Below are 21819 nucleotides of genomic sequence, written 5' to 3' on the forward strand. Positions count from 1 at the left end.
AGTCCTGAGGCAAGCTATTGCTCATCTTAGAGGCTCCATATCTCATTGTCAACACAAAGCCTGCTTACACTGTCAACTGGGCATTCCATTTTGTTCTGTTTAATCAACTAGCTTTTTTTTAAAAAAAAAAAAAAAACTAAGCAAAACCAAAACATGTTATTACTGCTACTGTCAGTTAATCTAAGTGTTGTATTTGGTGACTGCCCTGAGGCTTCTTTAACCTGACAATGGATTTTTTATATCTGAGAATATGGTTTTTTTTTTCAAAGTAAGGACAAGAAATGGATTTTTTTTTCTTTAGAGTTTGAAAAATTGAAGTAGTTTTGGGGTTTTTTTTTTTTTGCACTTCAGATAGTGTCTAACTAATTTTTCTCTGTGATATTTTGTGTAACCCACCTGCCTCTTTTTTCCAGTTTAAGGAAGGCACCAAGGTGAAGGGAGGGCTTTATTATGCTCTAAAGCAAGTAACAGGGAATGAGGGTGTAAAGAAGGGCTCAGAGAAGACTCATGAGGTGAGGGCCCAGGTGTTTTTAACTCCCCAGGAACACCCTGATAGGGCAACTTTCTCCCAAATTAAGACATAAGTAGAAACTGGAAGCTCATTTGTAGGATGGGTCCTCCAGTTTACAAGGGAATAATGTGTCTCCTTAGCACGTTAGGAAATGTGCTAAAGAGACACATTAGTGTAAAGATAGAAAGATATCTTAGTAAAAAGATAGAACTACAGTCATTATTATTATTATTTTGGAAAGGTCAACTATTATTTCAATACAAATCAAGAAAGTAATATGTGGGGAAAGTTGGACTAATAGGTCACTGGTAGGCACTTATTTTTGTTGTAAGTAATAATTAAGAAGTTCAGAATGTCTGATAAAATTAAAAGTTTGATAATTGTAACTTAGAAGTATTTCTGCTGTGTGAAAATTGAAATTCCAAATGAATAGACAGCTACATTTTTATGGGTGTGCAAAATCTTCCTCAGCCCCTACTAAAAAAAAAAATAATAATTCTCAAAGCATGGGGCCTGACACAGGGAATACGTTTTGTAATCAAGTTTTGCCTGGGGGACAGTTCATCCCAACTTCACCATTTCTTGCACCTTCTACCCTGTAGAAACAGTCTCAGCAGCTTAGAAAGTCCAGCCTCCTCTGCTCCTGACCCTCCACCACAATCCCAACCCCCAACCCCTCCAGCCTCAGCTGGAATTCAAACTATTTTCCACAAGGTAAAATTTAATTCATGCATCAAAAGAGATCAAGATATTAATGTGCTATTCCTCTCGCTCACTGATTCATTCAGTAGTTAATGAAAGCAGGTATTAGATGTGGGCAATAAAAGATGAGTATGGGGGCTTCCCTGGTGGCGCAGTGGTTGAGAGTCTGCCTGCCAATGCAGGGGACACGGGTTCGTGCCCCGGTCCGGGAGGATCCCAGGTCCGGGAGGATCCCACATGCCGCGGAGCGACTGGGCCTGTGAGCCATGGCCGCTGAGCCTGTGCGTCCAGAGCCTGTGCTCCGCAACGGGAGAGGCCACAACAGTGAGAGGCCCGCATACCGCAAAGAAAAAAAAAAAAGATGAGTACGATGCTTCCCATACTCCAGAAACTTACACAAAGGTAGGCCATTTGGGATAGTTAACTTTTCATTTTGAAAAATTTCAATCCTACAGAGATCCTGCACCTAGATTTACTAATTGTTAACATTCTTCCATTAACACTGCAGTTTTCTCTCTCCCTCTCCCTCTCCCTCTCCCTCTCCCCCTCCCCTTTTCTTTTTTTGGGGGAGGGAGGGGACTATTTAAAGTTAAGTTTCAAACATCAAAAGATGAACATTTAAACAAGTTAAGTCCAGTAAGTTTAGAGAGGCTTCAGCAGAAACCTGTATAAAATATAGTTACAGGGGAAAAGGAGAGTATAGGAAGGAATCAGGGCATTCTTCATAAGATTATTTTCTAGGTATAAAAGGTGTGGCAGACAGCTGAGCAGTAGTAAGAGCACATACCAAGGCCCCAGAGCTGAGCCTGTGTGGAGCATTAGGAGAGCAGTAAGAAATTTTGCATCACTGGGCTACAGGCAAGGGAGAAGGGTATTGAGAAAAAGATCCTGAGACAAATAGGGACGGACAGGTAGGCAGTCGCCAGATCATGGAGGGCCAGGTATGCCACAGAGAGGAGGTTTCTCTTTATCTTATGGCTAATGAATAATCACTGCTATATTTTAGGTAGAGAATGACCTCTGCCTAAAGTTAAAAGAACTACTATAAAGGAGAAATTATCAGGCGCCCTGGTAAGTCCAGTGATAGAAATATTTTGGGAACTGGTGGGTTTTTAAAAGCCCTAATACTGACCCATGAATAGCTGTCCTATTTTCCATCCTCAGAAGAATGGATATGTGGAAAAGTGCTTCCAAAACATGGTTGCACATCATACTCAAGGGGTAGTTTTTTTTAAGAAACATAGATCCCCATTTTTTCACTACAAATCTATTGAGTCAGATTCCTCTGAAGCAGGGCCTGGGAACCTGCATTTTCCCAAATCTCCCCCAGGTGGCGCTTGCGCAGCCAGTTCACTGCCTGAGGTTTGGGAGCATTGAGCAGTAGAGGAAGATAGGGAGGATTCAGCTGCAGAGGTGGTTGCAAAGGGCTTAGAACTGGTTAATGCCCAGGACAACCCTACCAAATGCTATGGGAATATATACATCACACTAGCCTGTATTGTTAGGACACCATGTCATATGTCTCTCTGTGACCTTGGAAAATATCTCAAAGTCAGGCTCATGGTAGGGACTCCACAAATATCTGATGAATGAGCATTGCTCAACCCTAATGTTAGCAAAGGAGATGGCTAGCAGTATGTTATGTAACTTTGGCCAAAACACTAAAAATAACAATTTACTAAAATCAATGACATAGATAACCTAAAGCTCAGATTTACTCAGACTTTTCAGCAACTCTGTTAATTTTTTAAAAATCAAGACTCAGCCATTTTGATAAAATACCTGCTCCGAAGAAGATAACAGAATACAGAAGATGATATCAGTCACTTTGTGCATACTGCCACACTGAGATGTTCTGGGCTAAGCTAAGAAAATGTATTTCCTGGGACTCCTTCTGAATCAGTTATCATTACTGTGTGATTGGGACAGATAAGCTAAGTGATGACAGGTGAATGTAATAAATGGTAGTTAATTCAGACATATTTTAAGTAGTGGAGACAGGAGAAATCATTGAACACTGAACTTGACAGTGATCCCATGATGTTTATTTCAAAAGTGTTTTGAAATAAGTGTTATGAAATATTTTATCATTTTACTTACTAAAAGAAGGGATACTATTACTGCACAATTATTAGTTAATGTTTCATTATAGATGTCAAAACCAAGATTCTTGTTAGACCTTAAAAATTTAAGTCTTTTATTTCTGATCCTCAACTATTTAAAGTAAAACAGTTTTATTTAGACATTGTGGACGTGGGGAGGGGCTGAATGGGCAGTCAGAAAGGGGGTGCTGGGGAAAATAACTGATCTTCAGGGACTGACACTTCACTCTGTTCAAAAACCATATTCCAGAGTCACATGTTTTTTAAAGTGGCTAAATAATGATGTTTATCACATACAGTTCTTTTGCTAACCCTCAGTTCAAAGACAGAGGTGATTTTAATTTGTCTCATGTATTCATTAAGTAGGTTCAGTTTGGAGAAGCCATGAGAAGTGTGAACTAAATCGCTGAATGTGTTTATTTGTGTAAGTAGGAGGGTCAGGCACAGCTGGATCAGGAACACAGTAATGTTGTCAAGGCTTTGTCTCTCCATCTCTTGGATGAGCTTTCACACATGGCTGGTAGGATGGCCAACCAGCTACTTTAGGTTCACATTCTACCAACTTAGTAACTCTGGTGAAAGGTCTTTTTAGATAGCTCCCACAGAAGGACTCTGGAGGAATAGGCTTTTCCAGGCTTGGAACATCTTCCATCCATGAATCAATCACATTTTTGTCCTTGCATCTATCGACCAATTCATAACTGGGGTGGGTAACTCCTGTGAGCTAGCCCTATATCATTGCCTTCCCTTGTCAATGGGTGAGGAAGCAGGGTTGGCCCTTCCTAAAGTCACATATCAAGGGTTTCTCACATGAAAGAAAGGTACTATTGACAGGGAAGAAAAAAGCTATTCTATTGGCAAAAAGAAAAAAAAACCAACAAGCCTGCCATAGCAACTTAATTTTCTCATTAGTGTTTGTGTGTCTAAGAAAGGAAGAAAAAGTAAAGTCTTCAATAGCAAAAACAAATTATTTCCTATCAAGAGAGAAAAAATACATTTCTTCAATAGTATGAACAATGGTTTTATTTTTGTATTTCAATAAGAACTTGGATATCATAAGCCTTTTACCAACACCAGCTTAAATATTAACCCCTTTGTATGAAATGTGGTAGAAAACAAAGTTGAACATTTTGCATACAAAGTCTAGATTTCAGCTGCTCCTTGTACCTTGCAAGTGGTAGGTACTCAATAAAGTTGAGTGAATTAATGGATTATTGTATCACGAAACCATGGAATTTGATGGGACCTTAAAAGTCATCTAGTTAATCTCTTAGATGGTTGTGGAGATCCCTTACAATATCCTGAAGAGTGGGCATTGAATACTATTTGAACAATTTCATATGAAAATCCCCACTGTTTTCCTCTCAGGGTGGTTTTTTGCTGTATATTAACATCTTATGAAGTATTTAGAAGCTGATAACATTGAACAAAGGTGCATTCACATTGTTTAATTTCTTTTCTTTTTCTCTCTCCACCCATGCCCCATGCATGTAAAACACAAATAACAAGTTACAATTAAGTTACAAGTTATAATTAAGTGATATCTCAAGTAATATTACCTGCCATGAAACTCAAATGAACAAGCTGGACTTTGTTGGAAATTTGGGGAGGATTCTGGCCAAGGAATTGATTGAAGAGAGATAGAGAAGGAGGCCACAGGGCATTATTTCAGGAACAGACCCCTCAAGGGCAGCCTTGGAGCTGTCGGAGAGGAAGGCTGCAGTAATGGTAATACTGGGTAGTTGACATCTGGGCCAGTAGCTGGGGGGCTTCCTTGTGGCTGGTGGTAGTGTATTTTCACTGGGGTTACAGAGAAGAGGGAAATGAGGTGTTGCTCATCTGGAAGATAGGAAAGTACAAAGTATCCCAGAGAAGTATCTTATATTAAGAGACACACACTGTATTGAAGCAGGGGTAGGGATGGGAAGCAAACATCCCATTCCTCTTGTATTATTTGTTACCTCTTGTAATGAAAGTTATTTAGAATGCTGTGTGCTGTGCTTGTTCACTGCAGTATTAGTTTTTTCTTGTTATTATTTTTTCCATAGATAAATCCAACATGTAGGCAATTTCTAAATACATCCCAGTTTTGGGTTAACTTGTTTTGTTCTGTTCTTGACTTAAATAGAATACCCTAAAATATTCTCTGAATTTTTGTATGTTTGGTAATTTCAAAACTCTAAAGAAGCCAAAAGAAATTCTGTGGCTTTTTTTTTTTTTTTTGCGGTACGTGGGCCTCTCACTGTTGTGGCCTCTCCCGTTGTGGAGCACAGGCTCCGGACGCGCAGGCTCAGCGGCCATGGCTCACGGGCCCAGCCGCTCCGCGGCATGTGGGATCTTCCCGGACCGGGGCACGAACCCGTGTCCCCTGCATCGGCAGGCGGACTCTCAACCACTGCACCACCAGGGAAGCCCTCTGTGGCTTTTAAAACCAGATTTTATGCTCTTCTTTACTTGGATGTATTTTAAATTACCTGACAGAGAGGGCGAGGTGTGGTTTCAAGAAAACTTCAGAAAATCAAAATTCAGATCTCATCTGTAGGAAAGAAATTTCAGATGGTATCTTCATCCTGACTCTGAAATGTAATCTAATAACCAAAATGCTTGGCAGTAGAATTAGAATCAGATTGACAGTAAACTAGTAATATTTATTAATTCAAAGACTGTTATATTTATAGATAAACACAACTCACCCATCAGCAAATGGCAATTATTCTTAAAATACTGGTCATTAGTATGGATTGTATGATGAGTTTTGAAACAAATTTGTCAGGACAGTTATTAGCATTAGAAGAAATAGCAAGAGATCACTATAAACTTTGATTTAGAATACATTTTATATCAGCATTGGCAATGTGGTTGTGATAATGACAGAACATGTTTGCTTTCACATATGTTTACTTTGTTTTAGTGAGGCATACCCTAGAGATGCATAAAAAGGAATATGTTGATATCTTCCTAGTCATTCATACAGTCCTCAGCCCATGGGAACTACAAATCCCAGAATGCATTCTTACTTAAACCTGGGTTTCAGAAACTAATGGACTCAATTTAATGAGACAATTAGATTTACCATGAAATCCAAAATGCTGACTTGAACTTTACAAAACATAGACCTTTGTCAAGTTTGCTACATTTCTACATTCAGTTTTGACTAGCAAATGTTTGTACTGTCCATCTCATCTGTATGTGTCATACAATTGTTTTCATACATTAAAAAAAATAATCATTTCACCATAGGGAACTAGTGTAAAATTTATGGACAAAATAAACAATTGAGAATTTTTCTGAAAGAACAATTCTTTCTAAAATGTATTCTAACATACTTGTTCCTTGGAGGTAGATCACTGTTATTTGGATTAACGTTTAAATATCTTATGTTTTGAAATTCTCACTGGCATGTCATGTAGCGACTTCAATCAGAAATAGCTTTTTGTTTTCTATTAGGGGTTTGAAGTCATTTTGTTCATTTCTGCAAGGACCTCAATATGTTCTCCATCCAGTGTTTTTATATATTTTTTTCTAATTTTTAAATTTAATTTTATTTATTTTTTTATACAGCAGGTTCTTATTAGTCATCCATTTTATACACATCAGTGTATACATGTCAATCCCAATCGCCCAATTCAGCACACCACCATCCCCACCCCCCCGCCACTTTCCCCCCTTGGTGTCCATAGGTTTGTTCTCTACATCTGTGTCTCAATTTCTGCCCTGCAAACCAGTTCATCTGTACCATTTTTCTAGGTTCCACATATATGTGTTAATATACAATATTTGTTTTTCTCTTTCTGACTTACGTCACTCTGTATGACAGTCTCTAGATCCATCCATGTATCAACAAATGACCCAATTTCGTTCCTTTTTATGGCTGAGTAATATTCCATTGTATATATATACCACACCTTCTTTATCCATTCGTCTGTTGATGGGCATTTAGGTTGCTTCCATGACATGGCTATTGTAAATAGTGGTGTAATGAACATTGGGGTGCATGTGTCTTTTGAATTATGGTTTTCTCTGGGTATATGCCCAGTAGTGGGAAAGCTGGATCATATGGTAACTCTATTTTTAGTTTTTTAAGGAACCTCCGTACTGTTCTCCATAGTGGCTGTATCAATTTCCATTCCCACCAACAGTGCAAGAGGGTTCCCTTTTCTCCACACCCTCTCCAGCATTTGTTGTTTGTAGATTTTCTGATGAGGCCCATTCTAACTGGTGTGAGGTGATACCTCATTGTAGTTTTGATTTGCATTTCTCTAATAATTAGCGATGTTGAGCAGCTTTTCATGTGTTTCTTGGCCATCTGTATATCTTCTTCGGAGAAATGTCTATTTAGGTCTTCTGCCCATTTTCTGATCGGGTTGTTTGTTTTCTTAATATTGAGCTGCATGAACTGTTTATATATTTTGGAGATTAATCCTTTGTCCATTGATTCGTTTGCAAATATTTTCTCCCATTCTAAGGGTTGTCTTTTCGTCTTGTTTATAGTTTCCTTGCTGTGAAAAAGCTTTGAAGTTTCATTAGGTCCCATTTGTTTATTTTTATTTTTATTTCCATTACTCTAGGAGGTGGATCAAAAAAGATCTTGCTGTGATTTATGTCAAAGAGTGTTCTTCCTATGTTTTCCTTTAAGAGTTTTATAGTGTCCAGTCTTACATTTACGTATCTAATCCATTTTGAGTTTTTGTGTATGGTGTTAGGAAGAGTTCTAATTTCATTCTTTTACATGTAGCTTTCCAGTTTTCCCAGCACCACTTATTGAAGAGGCTGTCTTTTCTCCATTGTATATTCTTGCCTACTTTATCAAAGATAAGGTGACCATATGTGCGTGGGTTTATCTCTGGGCTTTCTATCTTGTTCCATTGATCTATGTCTCTGTTTTTGTGCCAGTACCATATGGTCTCAATTACTGTAGCTTTGTAGTATAGTCTGAAGTCAGGGAGTCTGATTCCCCCAGCTCCGTTTTTTCCCTCAAGACTGCTTTGGCTATTCGGGGTCTTTTGTGTCTCCATACAAATTTTAAGATTTTTTGTTCTAGTTCTGTAAAAAATGCCACTGGTAATTTGATAGGGATTACATTGACTCTGTAGATTGCTTTGGGTAGTATAGTTATTTTCACAATATTGATTCTTCTAATCCAAGAACATGGTATATCTCTCCATCTGTTTGTATCATCTTTAATTTTTTTCATCAGTGTCTTATAGCTTTCTGCATACAGGTCTTTTGTCTCCCTAGGTCTGCATACAGGTCTTTTGTCTCCCTAGGTAGGTTTATTCCTAGGTATTTTATTCTTTTTGTTGCAGTGGTAAATGGGAGTGTTTTCTTAATTTCTCTTTCAGATTTTTCATTGTTAGTGTATAAGAATGCAAGAGATTTCTGTGCATTAATTTTGTATCCTGCAACTTTACCAAATTCATTGATTAGCTCTAATAGTTTTCTGGTGGCATCTTTAGGATTCTCTATGTATAGTATCATGTCATCTGCAAACAGTGACAGTTTTACTTCTTCTTTCCCAATTTGTATTCCTTTTATTTCTTTTTCTTCTCTGACTGCCATGGGTAGGACTTCCAAAAGTATGTTGAATAATAGTGGTGAGAGTGGACATCCTTGCCTTGTTCCTGATCTTAGAGGAAATGTTTTCAGTTTTTTACCATTGAGAATGACGTTTGCTGTGGTTTGTCATATGTGGCCTTTATTATGTTGAGGTAGGTTCCCTCTATGCCCACTTTCTGGAGAGTTTTTTTTTTTATCATAAATGGGTGTTAAATTTTTCAAAAGCTTTTTCTGCATCTCTTCAGATGATCATATGGTTTTTATTCTTCAATTTGTTAACATGGTTTATGACATTGATTGTTTGCGTATATTGAAGAATCCTTCCATCTCTGGGACAAATCCCACTTGATCATGGTGTATGATCCTTTTAATGTGTTGTTGGATTCTGTTTGCTAGTATTTTGTTGACGATTTTTGCATCTGCATTCATCAGTGATATTGGTATGTAATCTTCTTTTATTGTAGTATCTTTGCCTGGTTTTGGTATCAGGGTGATAGTGGCCTCATAGAATGAGTTTGGGAGTGTTCCTTCCTCTGAAATTTTTGGAAGAGTTTGAGAAGGATGGGTGTTAGCTCTTCCCCAAATGTTTGATAGAATTCACCTGTGAAGCCATCCGGTCCTGGACTTTTGTTTGTTGGAAGATTTTTCATCACAGTTTCAATTTCATTACTTGTGATTGGTCTGATCATATTTTCTATTTCTTCCTGGTTCAGTCTTGGAAGGTTATACCTTTCTAAGAATTTGTCCATTTCTTCCAGATTTTCCATTTTATTGGCATAGAATTGCTTGTAGTAGTCTCTTAGGATGCTTTGTATTTCTGTGGTGTCTCTTGTAACTTCTCCTTTTTCATTTCTAATTTTATGGATTTGAGTCCTCTCCCTCTTTTTCTTGATAAGTCTGGCTAATGGTTTATCAATTTTGTTTATCTTCTCAAAGAACCGGCTTTTAGTTTTATTGATCTTTGCTATTGTTTTCTTTGTTTCTATTTCATTTATTTCTGCTCTGATCTGTATGATTTCTTTCTTTCTGCTAACTTTGGGTTTTGTTTGTTCTTCTTTCTCTAGTTCCTTTAGGTGTAAGTTTAGATTGTGTATTTGAGATTTTTCTTGTTTCTTGAGGTAGGCTTGTATAGCTATAAACTTCCCTCTTAGAACTGCTTTTGCTGCATCGCATAGGTTTTGGATCGTCGTGTTTCCATTGTCATTTGTCTCTAGGTATTTTTTGATTTCCTCTTTGATTTCTTCAGTGATCTCTTGGTTATTTAGTAAGGTGTTGTTTAGCCTCCATATGTTTGTGTTTTTTACATTTTTTTTCCTTCTAATTCATTTCTAATCTCATAGTCTTGTGGTCAGAAAAGATGCTTGATACAATTTCAATTTTCTCAAATTTACTGAGGCTTGATTTGTGACCCAAGATGTGATCTATCCTGGAGAATGTTCTGTGCGCACTTGAGAAGAAAGAGTAATATGCTGTTTTTGGATGGAATGTCCTATAAATATCAATTAAGTCTATCTGGTCTATTGTGTCATTTAAAGCTTCTGTTTCCTTATTTTCATTTTGGATGATCTGTCCATTGGTGTAAGTGAGGTGTTAAAGTCCCCCACTATTATTGTGTTACTGTCGATTTCCTCTTTTATAGCTGTTAGCAGTTGCCTTATGTATTGAGGTGCTCTTGTGTTGGGTGCATATATATTTATATTTGTTATATCTTCTTCTTGGATTGATCCCTTGATTATTATGTAGTGTTCTGCCTTGTCTCTTGTAACATTCTTTATTTTAAAGTCTATTTTATCTGATATGAGTATTGCTACTCCAGCTTTCTTTTGATTTCCATTTGCATGGAATATCTTTTTCCATCCCCTCACTTTCAGTCTGTATGTGTCCCTAGGTCTGAAGTGGGTCTCTCATAGACAGCATATAGATGGGTCTTGTTTTTGTATCCATCCAGCAAACCTGTGTCTTTTGGGTGGAGCATTTAATCCATTCATGTTTAAGGTAATTATTGATATGTGTGTTCCTATGACCATTTTCTTAATTGTTTTGGGTTTGTGTTTTTAGGTCCTTTTCTTCTCTTGTGTTTTCCACTTAGAGAAGTTCCTTTAGCACTTGCGTAGAGCTGGTTTGGTGGTGCTGAATTCTTTTAGCTTTCGCTTGTCTGTAAAGCTTTTGATTTCTCCATCGAATCTGAATGAGATCCTTGCTGGGTTGAGTAATCTTGGTTGTAGTTTCTTCCCTTTCATCACTTTAAGTATTTCATGCCAGTCCCTTCTGGCTTGTAGAGTTTCTGCTGAGAAATCAGCCGTTAACCTTTTGGGAGTTTCCTTGTGTGTTATTTGTCATTTTCCCCTAGCTGCTTTCAATAATTTTTCATCTTTAATTTTTGCCAGTTTGATTACTATGTGTCTTGGCGTGTTTCTCCTTGGGTTTACGTATGGGACTCTCTGAGCTTCCTGGACTTGGGTGGCTATTTCCTTTCCCATGTTAGGGAAGTTTTCGACTATAATCTCTTCAAATATTTTCTCTGGTCCTTACTCACTCTCTTCTCCTTCTGGGACCCCTATAATGCGCTTGTTGTTGCATTTAATGTTGTCCCAGAGGTCTCTTAGGCTGTCTTCATTTCATTCTTTTTTCTTTATTCTGTTCTGCGGCAGTGAATTCCACCATTCTGTCTTCCAGGTCACTTATCCGTTCTTCTGCCTCAGTTATTCTGCTATTGCTTCCTTCTAGTGTAGTTTTCATTTCAGTTATTGTTCATCTCTGTTTGTTTGTTCTTTAATTCTTCTAGGTCTTTGTTAAACATTTCTTGCATCTTCTCGATCTTTGCCTCCATTCTTTTTCCAAGGTTTAATCATCTTTGCTATCATTACTCTGAATTCTTTTTCTGGAAGTTTGCCTATTTCCACTTCATTTAGTTGATTTTCTGGGGTTTTATCTTGTTCCTTCATCTGTTATATAGCCCTCTGCCTTTTCATCTTGTCTATGTTTCTGTGAATGTGGTTTTTGATCCACAGACTGCAGGACTGTAGTTCTTCCTGCTTCTGCTGTCTGCCCTCTGGTGGATGAGGCTATCTAAGAGGCTTGTGCAAGTTTCCTGATGGGAGGGACTGGTGGTGGGTAGAGCAGACTGTTGCTCTGGTGGGCAGAGCTCAGTAAAACTTTAATCTGCCTGACTGCTGATGGGTGGGGCTGGGTTCCCTCCCTGTTGGTTGTTTGGCCTGAGGCAACCCAACACTGGAGCCTACCTGGGCTCTTTGGTGGGGCTAATGGCAGACTCTGGGAGGGCTCATGCCAAGGAGTACTTCCCAGAACTTCTGCTGCCAGTGTCCTTGTTCCCACGGTGAGCCACAGCCACCCCCCACCTCTGCAGGAGACCCTCCAACACTAGCAGGTAGGTCTGGTTCAGTCTCCCCTGGTGTCACTGCTCCTTCCCCTGGGTCCCAATGCACACACTACTTTGTTGGTGCCCTCCAAGAGTGAAGTCTCTGTTTCCCCCAGTCCTGTCGAAGTCCTGCATTCAACTCCCACTAGCCTTCAACGTCTGATTCTCTAGGAATTCCTCCTCCCGTTGCCAGACCCCCAGGTTGGGAAGCCTGACGTGGTACTCAGAACCTTCACTCCAGTGGGTGGACTTCTGTGGGATAAGTGTTCTCCAGTCTGTGAGTCACCCACCCAGCAGTTATGAGATTTGATTTTACTGTGATTTAGCCCCACCTCCCATCCCATTGGGGCTTCTCCTTTGTCTTTGGATGTGGGGTATCTTTTTTGGTGAGTTCCAGTGTCTTCCTGTCGATGATTGTCCAGCAGCTAGTTGTGATTCTAGTGTTCTCCCAAGAGGGAGTGAGAGCCCGTCCTTCTACTCCACCATCTTGGTTCAGGCTCCTATTTTTTATTTTTCAATCAAAATGATTATTGAAATCCATAAATAAAATAATTGCTGAAATAGAACTCGTCATAGAATATAGAATATCATCATTAACCACCATCCTGATTTTACTAATGAAGAAGCTAATTCCCTTGAAAATGCAGCAACTTGCCTAAGCTAGTTTGTGGCCAATCCCTAAGGAAAATATGCTCTGAAACATTGTTTGCCTTTTTTCATCATTAGCAATTTAGATTCTTTCATTTTTTGGAGTAGCTTTTCATTCATTCAACAAATAACTTTCAAATGTCTTCAATAAAATTACTACTCTAGGCACTAGGGATGCAGCCAAGGTTGAAATGTAGTGGTGCCAGGAATACAAAATCAAAAGTCACAGTCTGACAAGGAGATAGGCTTGTAGACTGGTAACTTAAATGTAACGTGATGAGCAGAATCTAAACAAGTGGAACCGTAAGAAGTGTGCTCCAAAGTCTACCTGAGGGACTCTGGGGGTAGCTTTTCAAGAAAGGTGGCCTCCTTCAAGGAGGAACAGTTTACAAGGAATGAAATGAGGAAGAGCAGAAGAGGCAGACAGAATATCACACAAATGGGATAGGAGACTTGAGAAGCTACATAGAGTTGGCCCCACCATTTTTTTTTTTAACATCTTTATTGGAGTATAATTGCTTTACAATGTTGTGTTAGTTTCTGCTGTATAACAAAGTAAATCAGTTATATGTATACGTATATCCCAATATCCTCTCCCTGTTGCGTCTTCCTCCCACCCTCCCTATCCCACCCCTCCAGGTGGTCACAAAGCACCCAGCTGATCTCCCTGTGCTATGCAGCTGCTTCCCACTAGCTATCTGTTTTACATTTGGTAGTGAATATATGTCAATACTACTGTCTCACTTCGTCCCAGCTTAGCCTTCCCCTTCCCCATGTCCTCAAGTCCATTCTTTATGTCTGTGTCTTTATTTCTGTCCTGCCCCTAGGTTCGTCAGAACCTTTTTTGTTTTTTTTTTAGATTCCATATATGTGTATTAGCATACCGTATTTGTTTTTCTCTTTCTGACTTACTTCACTCTGTATGACAGGCTCTAGGTCCATCCACCTCACTACAAATAACTCAATTTCATTTCCTTTTATGGCTGAGTATTATTCCATTGTATATATGTGCCACATCTTCTTTATCCATTCATGTGTCGATGGACACTTAAGTTGCTTCCATGTCCCAGCTATTGTAAATAGAGCTGCAATGAACATTGTGGTACATGACTCTTTTTGAATTATGGTTTTCTCAGGGTATGTGCCCATTACAATGCTGTTTTGACTACTATAGCTTTGCAGTATAGTTTGAAATCAGGGAATGTGATTCCTTCAGCTTTGTTCTTCTTTCACAAGACTCCTTTTTCTGGGACTTCCCTGGTGGTGTAGTGGTTAACAGTCTGCCTGCCAATGCAGGGGACACAAGTTCGAGCCGTGGTCCGGCAAGATCCCACATGCCGCGGAGCAACTAAGCCCGTGTGCCACAACTACTGAGCCCGCATGCCACAATTACTGAAACGCGTGCACTTAGAGCCTATGCTCCGCAACAGACAGAAGCCACTGCAATAAGAAGCCTATGCACCGCAATGAAGGGTAGTTCCTGCTCGTTGCAACTAGAGAAAGCCCGTGCGCAGCAACGAAGACCCCGTGCAGCCAAAAATAAATAAATTTATTTTTTTAAAAAAGATTGCTTTTTGCATTCAGGGTCTTTTGTGATTCCATATAGATTTTAGGATTATTTCTTGTAGTTCTGTGAAAAATGCCATGGATATCTTGATAAGGATTTCATTGAATCTGTAGATTGCTTTGGGTATTATGGACATTTTAACAATATTCTTCCGATTTATGAGCATGGTATATCTTTCCATTTATTTATGTCATCTTCAAGTTCTTTCATCAGTGTCTTACAATTTTCAGAGTATAGGTTTTTCACTTTTTTGGTTAAATTTATTCATAGTTTATTTTATTCTTTTTGATGCAACTATAAATAGAATTGTTTTCTTAATTTCACTTTCTGATAGTTCATTATTAGTGTATAGAAATGCAACAGATTTCTACATATCAATGTTGTATCCTGCACCTTTGCTAAATTCATTTATTAGTTCTAATAGTTTTTTTGGTGGAGTCTTTAGCATTTTCTATATATATTGTATCATGTCATCTGCAAATAGTGAGAATTTTACTACTTTTCTTCAAATTTGGATACATTTTACTTCTTGTCTGATTGCTATGGCTAAGACTTCCAATTTTATATTGAATAAAAGTGATGAGGATGGGCATCATTGTTTTGTTCCTGATCTTGGAGGAAAGCTCTGTTTCCTTACCTAGTTTGGGGAAAGTTTTCAGCCATTATTTCTTCAAATAAGTTTTCTGCCCCTCTCTCTTTTCTCCTTCTGGGACCCCTATAATGCGAATGTTATTACTCTTTTTTAAATATAAATTTATTTATTTACTTTTGGCTGCATTGGGTCTTCATTGCTGTGCACAGGCTTTCTCTAGTTGTAGTGAGTGGGGGCTACTCTTCCTTGTGGTGTGCGTGCTTCTCATTGCAGTGGCTTCTTTTGTTGTGGAGCATGGGCTCTAGGTGTGTGGGCTTCAGTAATTGTGGCATGATGGCTCAGTAGTTGTGGCTTGTGGGCTCTAGAGCACAGGCTCAGTAGTTGTGGCGCATGGGCTTAGTTGCTCCGCGGCATGTGGGATCTTCCCAGACCAGGGATCGAACTCATGTCCCCTACATTGGCAGGTGGATTCTTAACCACTGTGCCACCAGGGAAGTCTGAATGTTAATACTCTTGATGTTGTCCCAGAGGTTTCTTAAACTATCCTAATTTTTTTTAAATTCTTTTTTCTTTTTGCTGTTCTGATTGGATGATTTCCACTATTTTGTCTTCCAGGCTGTGTGTATGTTCTTCTGTATCATCTAATTTGTGGTTTAATCCTGTCTAGTGTATTATTTCAGTTATTGTATTCTTCAGCTCTGATTGGTTCTTTTCTATATTTCCTAAATCTGTTGAAGTTCTTGCTGTGTTCCTGCATTCCCCTCCTGAGGTTTTGTTTTTTTTTTGCGGTACGCGGGCCTCTCACTGTTGTGGCCTCTCCCGTTGCGGAGCATAGGCTCCGGATGCGGAGGCTCAGCGGCCATGGCTCACGGGCCCAGCCGCTCCACGGCATGTGGGATCTTCCCGGACTGGGGCACAAACCCGTGTCCCCTGCATCGGCAGGCAGACTCCCAACCACTGCACCACCAGGGAAGCCCTCCCCTCCTGAGTTTGATGTGCAACTTTATGACTGTTGCTTTGACTCTTTATCAGGTAAATTACTTATCTCCATTTTATTAGGGCTTTTTTTCCCCTGAGGTTTTATCTTGTTCTTTTGTTTGGAATAAATTCCTCTGTCTCCTCATTTTGTTTAGTTTTCTGTATTTTTTTCTATGGATTAGACAAAATAGTTACTTCTCCCAGTCTTTAAGGTGTGGTCTTGAGTAGGAGCATCTTCAATGTAGACTGCATGTGCCGGGCAGCGTTGGCAGGCCATCTGGAGCTGGAGCAGGCATGGGCCAGGGGCATGCTGGGGCAACCTTGGCAGGCTGGCTAGAACACCAGGCACTTTTCAAACTGCTGCCTCTGCACTGGGACGCAGAATGAGTGAGTCTGTGTGCAAGCCCTCTAAGACTCTGTTTCTTACAGCCCTCTAGCTCTGCATAAGCCCTGCTGGTTTTCAAAGCTAGTTAAGGGGCCTTGTCCTCCCAGTGCTGGTACCAAAGCCTGAGGTGCCCAGTGTGGGGCTCGAACCCCTCACTCCTTAGAGAGGACCTTCAAGTTTGTGATACCCCTTCCCACTTGTGGGTCACTGCACCAGGGTGGGTGTGGTGTCCTGACTACATCACATCTCTGCCCCTCCTACCCATCTTGATGTGGTTTTTAAAAATTGTCCTTAATTTTGGAAGAGCTGTTCTTCAGGTCTTTCTCAGAAAGAGTTGTTCTATATCTAGTTGTAGTTTTGGTTTGTCTGTGGGAGGACATAAGCTCAGGATCTTCCTACTCTGCCATCTTGATCCCACCTGTCAGATGTTTTTATATTTCATTTGGCTTTTCAATGAATCAACATTTTAAAAAACTTCTTATATTTTTCTCTAATTTGTTAATTTCTGATTTTGTATTTAATCAATTAATCCCCTTTAATTTTTGTTTTATTTTATGAATCTTTTTCTATAATTTAGACTTGAATGTTTAATTAATATATTTTTTCTTTCTTTATGAACAAAGTTGTCTAATGCTATGAATTTCATCTAAGCATAAAGTCATCTGTATATCTTAGGTTTTAAACATATTTAAACATTGGTTTTTTTTCTAAATAGTCTGTAATTGTAGGTTTTTCCTTCATTTGATCTAGGAATTATTCTTTAAATTGTTTTCTTAAAATTTCTAAGAGATTTGTTTTATCATCTGGCCTTTTGTTGTTTATTTCTACTTTTATTGCATTTTGATCTGACTGGGTATACCTACTTGAAATATTTAAATGTCATAAATGTAAACATCATAAGTGCCTTATTTTCCCTACAGATTGTGTAATTTATCAATATAGAGTACCATTTTTTAATCACAGTGATTTTTGTTTTGATTTCTAATTTGTCTGAGATTAACATTGCTAATCCTCCTTTACTTTTTTGTCTTTGCCTGATATATTTCATCCTCTTATTTTCAAATGTTATGACTTTTCAGTTTATTTTCAAATGTTATGTCTTTTCAAATGTTATTTCTTTTCAGTTTATTTCAAATGTTACGTCTTTTCAGTTTAGTTTTATGACTCCAGAAAACATAAATTAGTTGAATTTTTTTCCCCTTAATCTGATAATGTTCATCTTTTTTTTTTTTTTTTTTTTTTTTTTGCGGTATGCGGGCCTCTCACTGTTGTGGCCTCTCCCGTTGCGGAGCACAGGCTCCGGACGCGCAGGCTCAGCGGCCATGGCTCACAGGCCCAGCCGCTCCGCGGCATGTGGGATCTTCCCGGACCGGGACACGAACCCGTGTCCCCTGCATTGGCAGGCAGACTCCCAACCACTGCACCACCAGGGAAGCCCATGTTCGTCTTTTAATTGAAAAGTTAACATCCATTTTTTGGGTGTTAACTGATATTTAATCATATTCCTATCGCTATATTTTGGGTTTTTGTGTGCCCAAATAAATGCGTTCTTATGTCTTCTGTTTTCTTTGTTGTATTTTGCATTAGCACATGTTTAGTTTCCTTTTCTGTTGACATTTTAGAATTTATTCATGTTATTGTTAGTCTATTATATTTTTAAATTGTGCCTTGATTTTGGTGCCAATATCAAGAACAAAACGGGATCTGTGGGATCCTTCTTCATCCCCAAATGAGACAATTATGGAAGCACATGTTGCCCTTCATCTTCCATATTTTGTTGAAACAATTTGTAGTGTTGGTTACAGATATTCTAATCTTTACATTATGACTATTCACTTTCAAGAACTTACTCATAACATTTACACTAAGCTTCACAAGTATATTAACAATAACAACTATTTAGAATAAATAATAAATTTTACTGGGTTCATTTCTCACAATAGTTTTTTCATGATTACTCCTTTCTAGATGTATTCCAATTAGTTCTCCTTTTTTGAAATGTGAGGTCAACACAGTATTCTGTACCCCTGGGTATGTATTTGTATTTTTAGGGGGGTGCTGTGCCGTGGCATGCGGGATCTTAGTTCCCCAACCAGGGATTGAACCCATGCCCCCTGTGGTGGAAGCACAGAGTCTTAACCACTGGACCTCCAGGGAAGTCCCTGTAGCTGTATATTTTTGATAAATCTCTACAGTGTTTGAACAATGTTTAAATGTGGATGTCTTTTGCCTGGCCATGCTCCGCAGTTCACCACAGTCTCCATTGCTCCCTCCTGCCTGCTTGATCTACCTGCCTGCACAGCAGTTTGTGTTTATAAATTCTCTTCTAGACCTTCCTAGAGTGCATATAATTTCAAAAATCCAAATGTTTAAAATATGATCCCAAGTTCTTATATTGAGTGACACTCTGTCTTTTCTTGCCTGGACTTAGGCATTGGAAGACCGAGTATGGGAACTCCTGCAGGAAGCAGACAAGACGGCTCAAGAGAACAAGGATCAGAGCCAGGTCTATGATGCCATGGCCAAAACTCTGGGTGAAGCGTGGGCAGCCCTGGTCTCCATGCTTGAGAGAAGGAGGGAGCTTCTCAGGTTGACCTCTGAATTTTTTGAAAATGCCTTGGAGGTTTGTGTTTAAAAAAACTTTCCCCTTCTCCACATCAGAGCACTCATGAAAATGTTTTCTTTCTGCAAATAGACATTGTATTCAGTTCAAAAAATGGTAGAATAACCAAGATATATACATTTAATCTTTAATTTTCAAAAAATAAAATTGTTAATATTTTAAATGTAGGCCTTCAAACAAAAACTAAGTACAGTTAATTAAAATTGATAAATATTAAGTAAAAATGGGATCTTTTACCCATAAGTCATTTTGATATATTTCCCTCTTTAGATAATAGTAATACAATTACTAAATCAAATAATTACCCCTGATGATAGGATTACTAGGAAATGCTGGTCTAGCGTGTTCTTGTTAACTGAAAGTTGGAAGATACAATTTCTTCTACTGCTTATGAAAAAGAAATTGCAGAATATTCCATAGAATGTTTGACTTGTAAGCATAGTATATGATAGAGTACTTTCCTAAGGCATATAGTTGAGTTTCCATAGTCCGAGCTTGTTAAAATATAAGGGAAGGAAAAAGTCCTGGGCCTAAGTTTTTTTGAGGAACCCAATTTCAAAATGTAAGATTCAAAGAACATTATCAAAAGAGGTGTTATATTTAGTGTAAGATACTAACTGGAAATTTCACTACATTCATTTTGATGTGAAAGCACTGCTTCATTATGATAAAGCACTAGGTTGAAAAATATGACATTTCCAAACTGAAAATTCAGGACTTAAATCCAAAATAATGAAGGAAAGAAGATTAGTAATAGAACATTAAAATTGAGGTAGATAATTTCATACATCATGAACTCGTTTAAAAGTTAAAAGGAGGAGCAAAAATCTTATTGTAACTCTCAAGGTTTGTTTTTCACAATTTGAACACTGAAGTCCAACTCACAGATCATCTCGGGGAAAAGTTCCACACACAGTTTTCTTCTCTGAAAAGAAATAAACCAAGCAAAATACACCTACAGGGGTCAAATTATAGATACATCTGATTCATTTCATCTTAGTAAGTGGGGTATAAGTATTAGTGCCCTTGAAATTCAGGTCATTTGAGCATAGGAAGTTATCTTTTTTTAAACATTAAGTCCAATATTTGTTTCTCACTGGGTAGGAGCATTAATACTAGCTGATTTTCTATATGATGAGAAATGACTTCCAGATATTACATGAAATAAAAGGAAGTGTAAGTCAACCTGTAATTCAACCCAGCACTCTGATTCCTCATGAAAAGATGAAGTTTCATATATTATCCTCCTTCCAATTTTGTGGACTACTTCATACTTAGCTGATGGAAAACTCCTACGTGATTTTCCCTGCCCCTTGTGTATGCCAAAGCAATTTTCATTAGTGATTCAAAAAAAAAGAATGAGGGTAAAATTAAGAATAGTGTCTTTGAAAAGTGTCCCCTTGTTGCCACTTCTATCCTGTACTACCTGCAGAAAGAAGAAAAGTAGGGAAAAGAAAATATCCCCGAGATAAAAGTTAATAGAACTTGAAGGAAGCTTTTTCTGAGTAAAGCATTGTTTATTTATTGGTTTGTTTTTTAAAAAGTGTCAAACCAGTTGAAATATAGATATAAGTTACACAGTGACTCCAAAACTTCTTGTAGTGATCTACAGGGAGAACCAAACTACCCACCAGGGTTTTGTTTTATTCTTTTTCTTTGAAGTTTCTCTTCAAAGAATGTCTTTAAAATCAACTATTAGAAATAGAATGAATTAGAGATGTAAACGATATGTAGATAGGATCCACTTACTGAACTATGTGCACGCAGGAGTTCTTTAGAAATACAAAATGACTTCTTATTGCGTGGTTGATAGTACAAGATGGCTTCAGGCTCACAGGCTTCTCAAACACTGTGCTTCAATTTAGAAACAGTGTCCCCAGGTGACAGTGTCCATCTGCTGGTTCTAACAGGATGGTAGAAGCCTTCTCTGCATTTCAAAAGGGGACGTGCTCATCAGTTGCTCTCTCATCTTTTCATGCCATTTATAACTGAATTTTATATGGCTATTGTAATAATCAAAATGTAGTAAATCTTGTTAATCAAATAGTCACATAAAAATATTAAATATCACTAAATCCAAAGATGAGAGTTTGGATAAAACTTGAAAAAAGGTGACAAGCACTGTGATAGGCTTCTGTGCCTTTCTCACTGATACTTCACCTTTATGAGTTTATTCTACACCTGATCCAAAGGTGAATGTGTTGATTTAAATGCTCTTATAAATGATAATAATTTCCTCTGAACCATAGTGCTAAAACAAACCAGTTATTTGTCCACTACTATGGATATACTGTACTAGCATAACCAAGTATACTTTTCCCTTTTCTAAAATTTGTATCTAAGGTTATTCCCCTGAGAATTTTGACATCACTTCAAGCATCTCCCTTTCATACTTCCTCTATGGAGAAACACAAAAAGAGAGACTGGTCATGTTCCTTACCACTTAGGGTGTCAAATTGCTCTTCCTTTTTTTTCTTGAAACAGAGGAGAAATTTTCTATTTTTCATTCTTGCTACATCTAATTTCATTTTTATTTCTATAAAAGTACATAAAATCATTGATAAAAATGCAAACAAAATTAAGTTATAGATTTAAAAGCTAAAAGTTTACCACCCCTCACCTATCCCTAATCCTATTCATTCTCACAAAGGCAACCCTTTGCTATGTATCTTTTTGGACCACCTTCTGTACAAATATATGTATTTTTGCTTTGTATAAGAAATAGGATTACACATTACTTCTCCTCACTCGGGCTAAAATCAAGTGTAGAGATGGG

General features: G+C 38.2%; 1 protein-coding gene across 3 annotated transcripts in view; it reads left to right on the forward strand.

The window, feature by feature from the left end:
• CCDC141 (coiled-coil domain containing 141) overlaps positions 1 to 21819 on the forward strand; it is a 223846-nt gene that overhangs the window by 43663 nt on the left and 158364 nt on the right. For all 3 annotated transcript variants that reach the window (XM_067741357.1, XM_067741358.1, XM_067741356.1), the window contains exon 6: positions 18852 to 19043. In XM_067741357.1, the coding sequence (XP_067597458.1) occupies positions 18852 to 19043 (192 nt within the window). The remainder of the gene's footprint in view (positions 1 to 18851; positions 19044 to 21819) is intronic.

The sequence above is a fragment of the Pseudorca crassidens genome, chromosome 6 (assembly GCF_039906515.1).
Source record: "Pseudorca crassidens isolate mPseCra1 chromosome 6, mPseCra1.hap1, whole genome shotgun sequence".
NCBI classification, from domain to species: Eukaryota; Metazoa; Chordata; class Mammalia; order Artiodactyla; family Delphinidae; genus Pseudorca; species Pseudorca crassidens.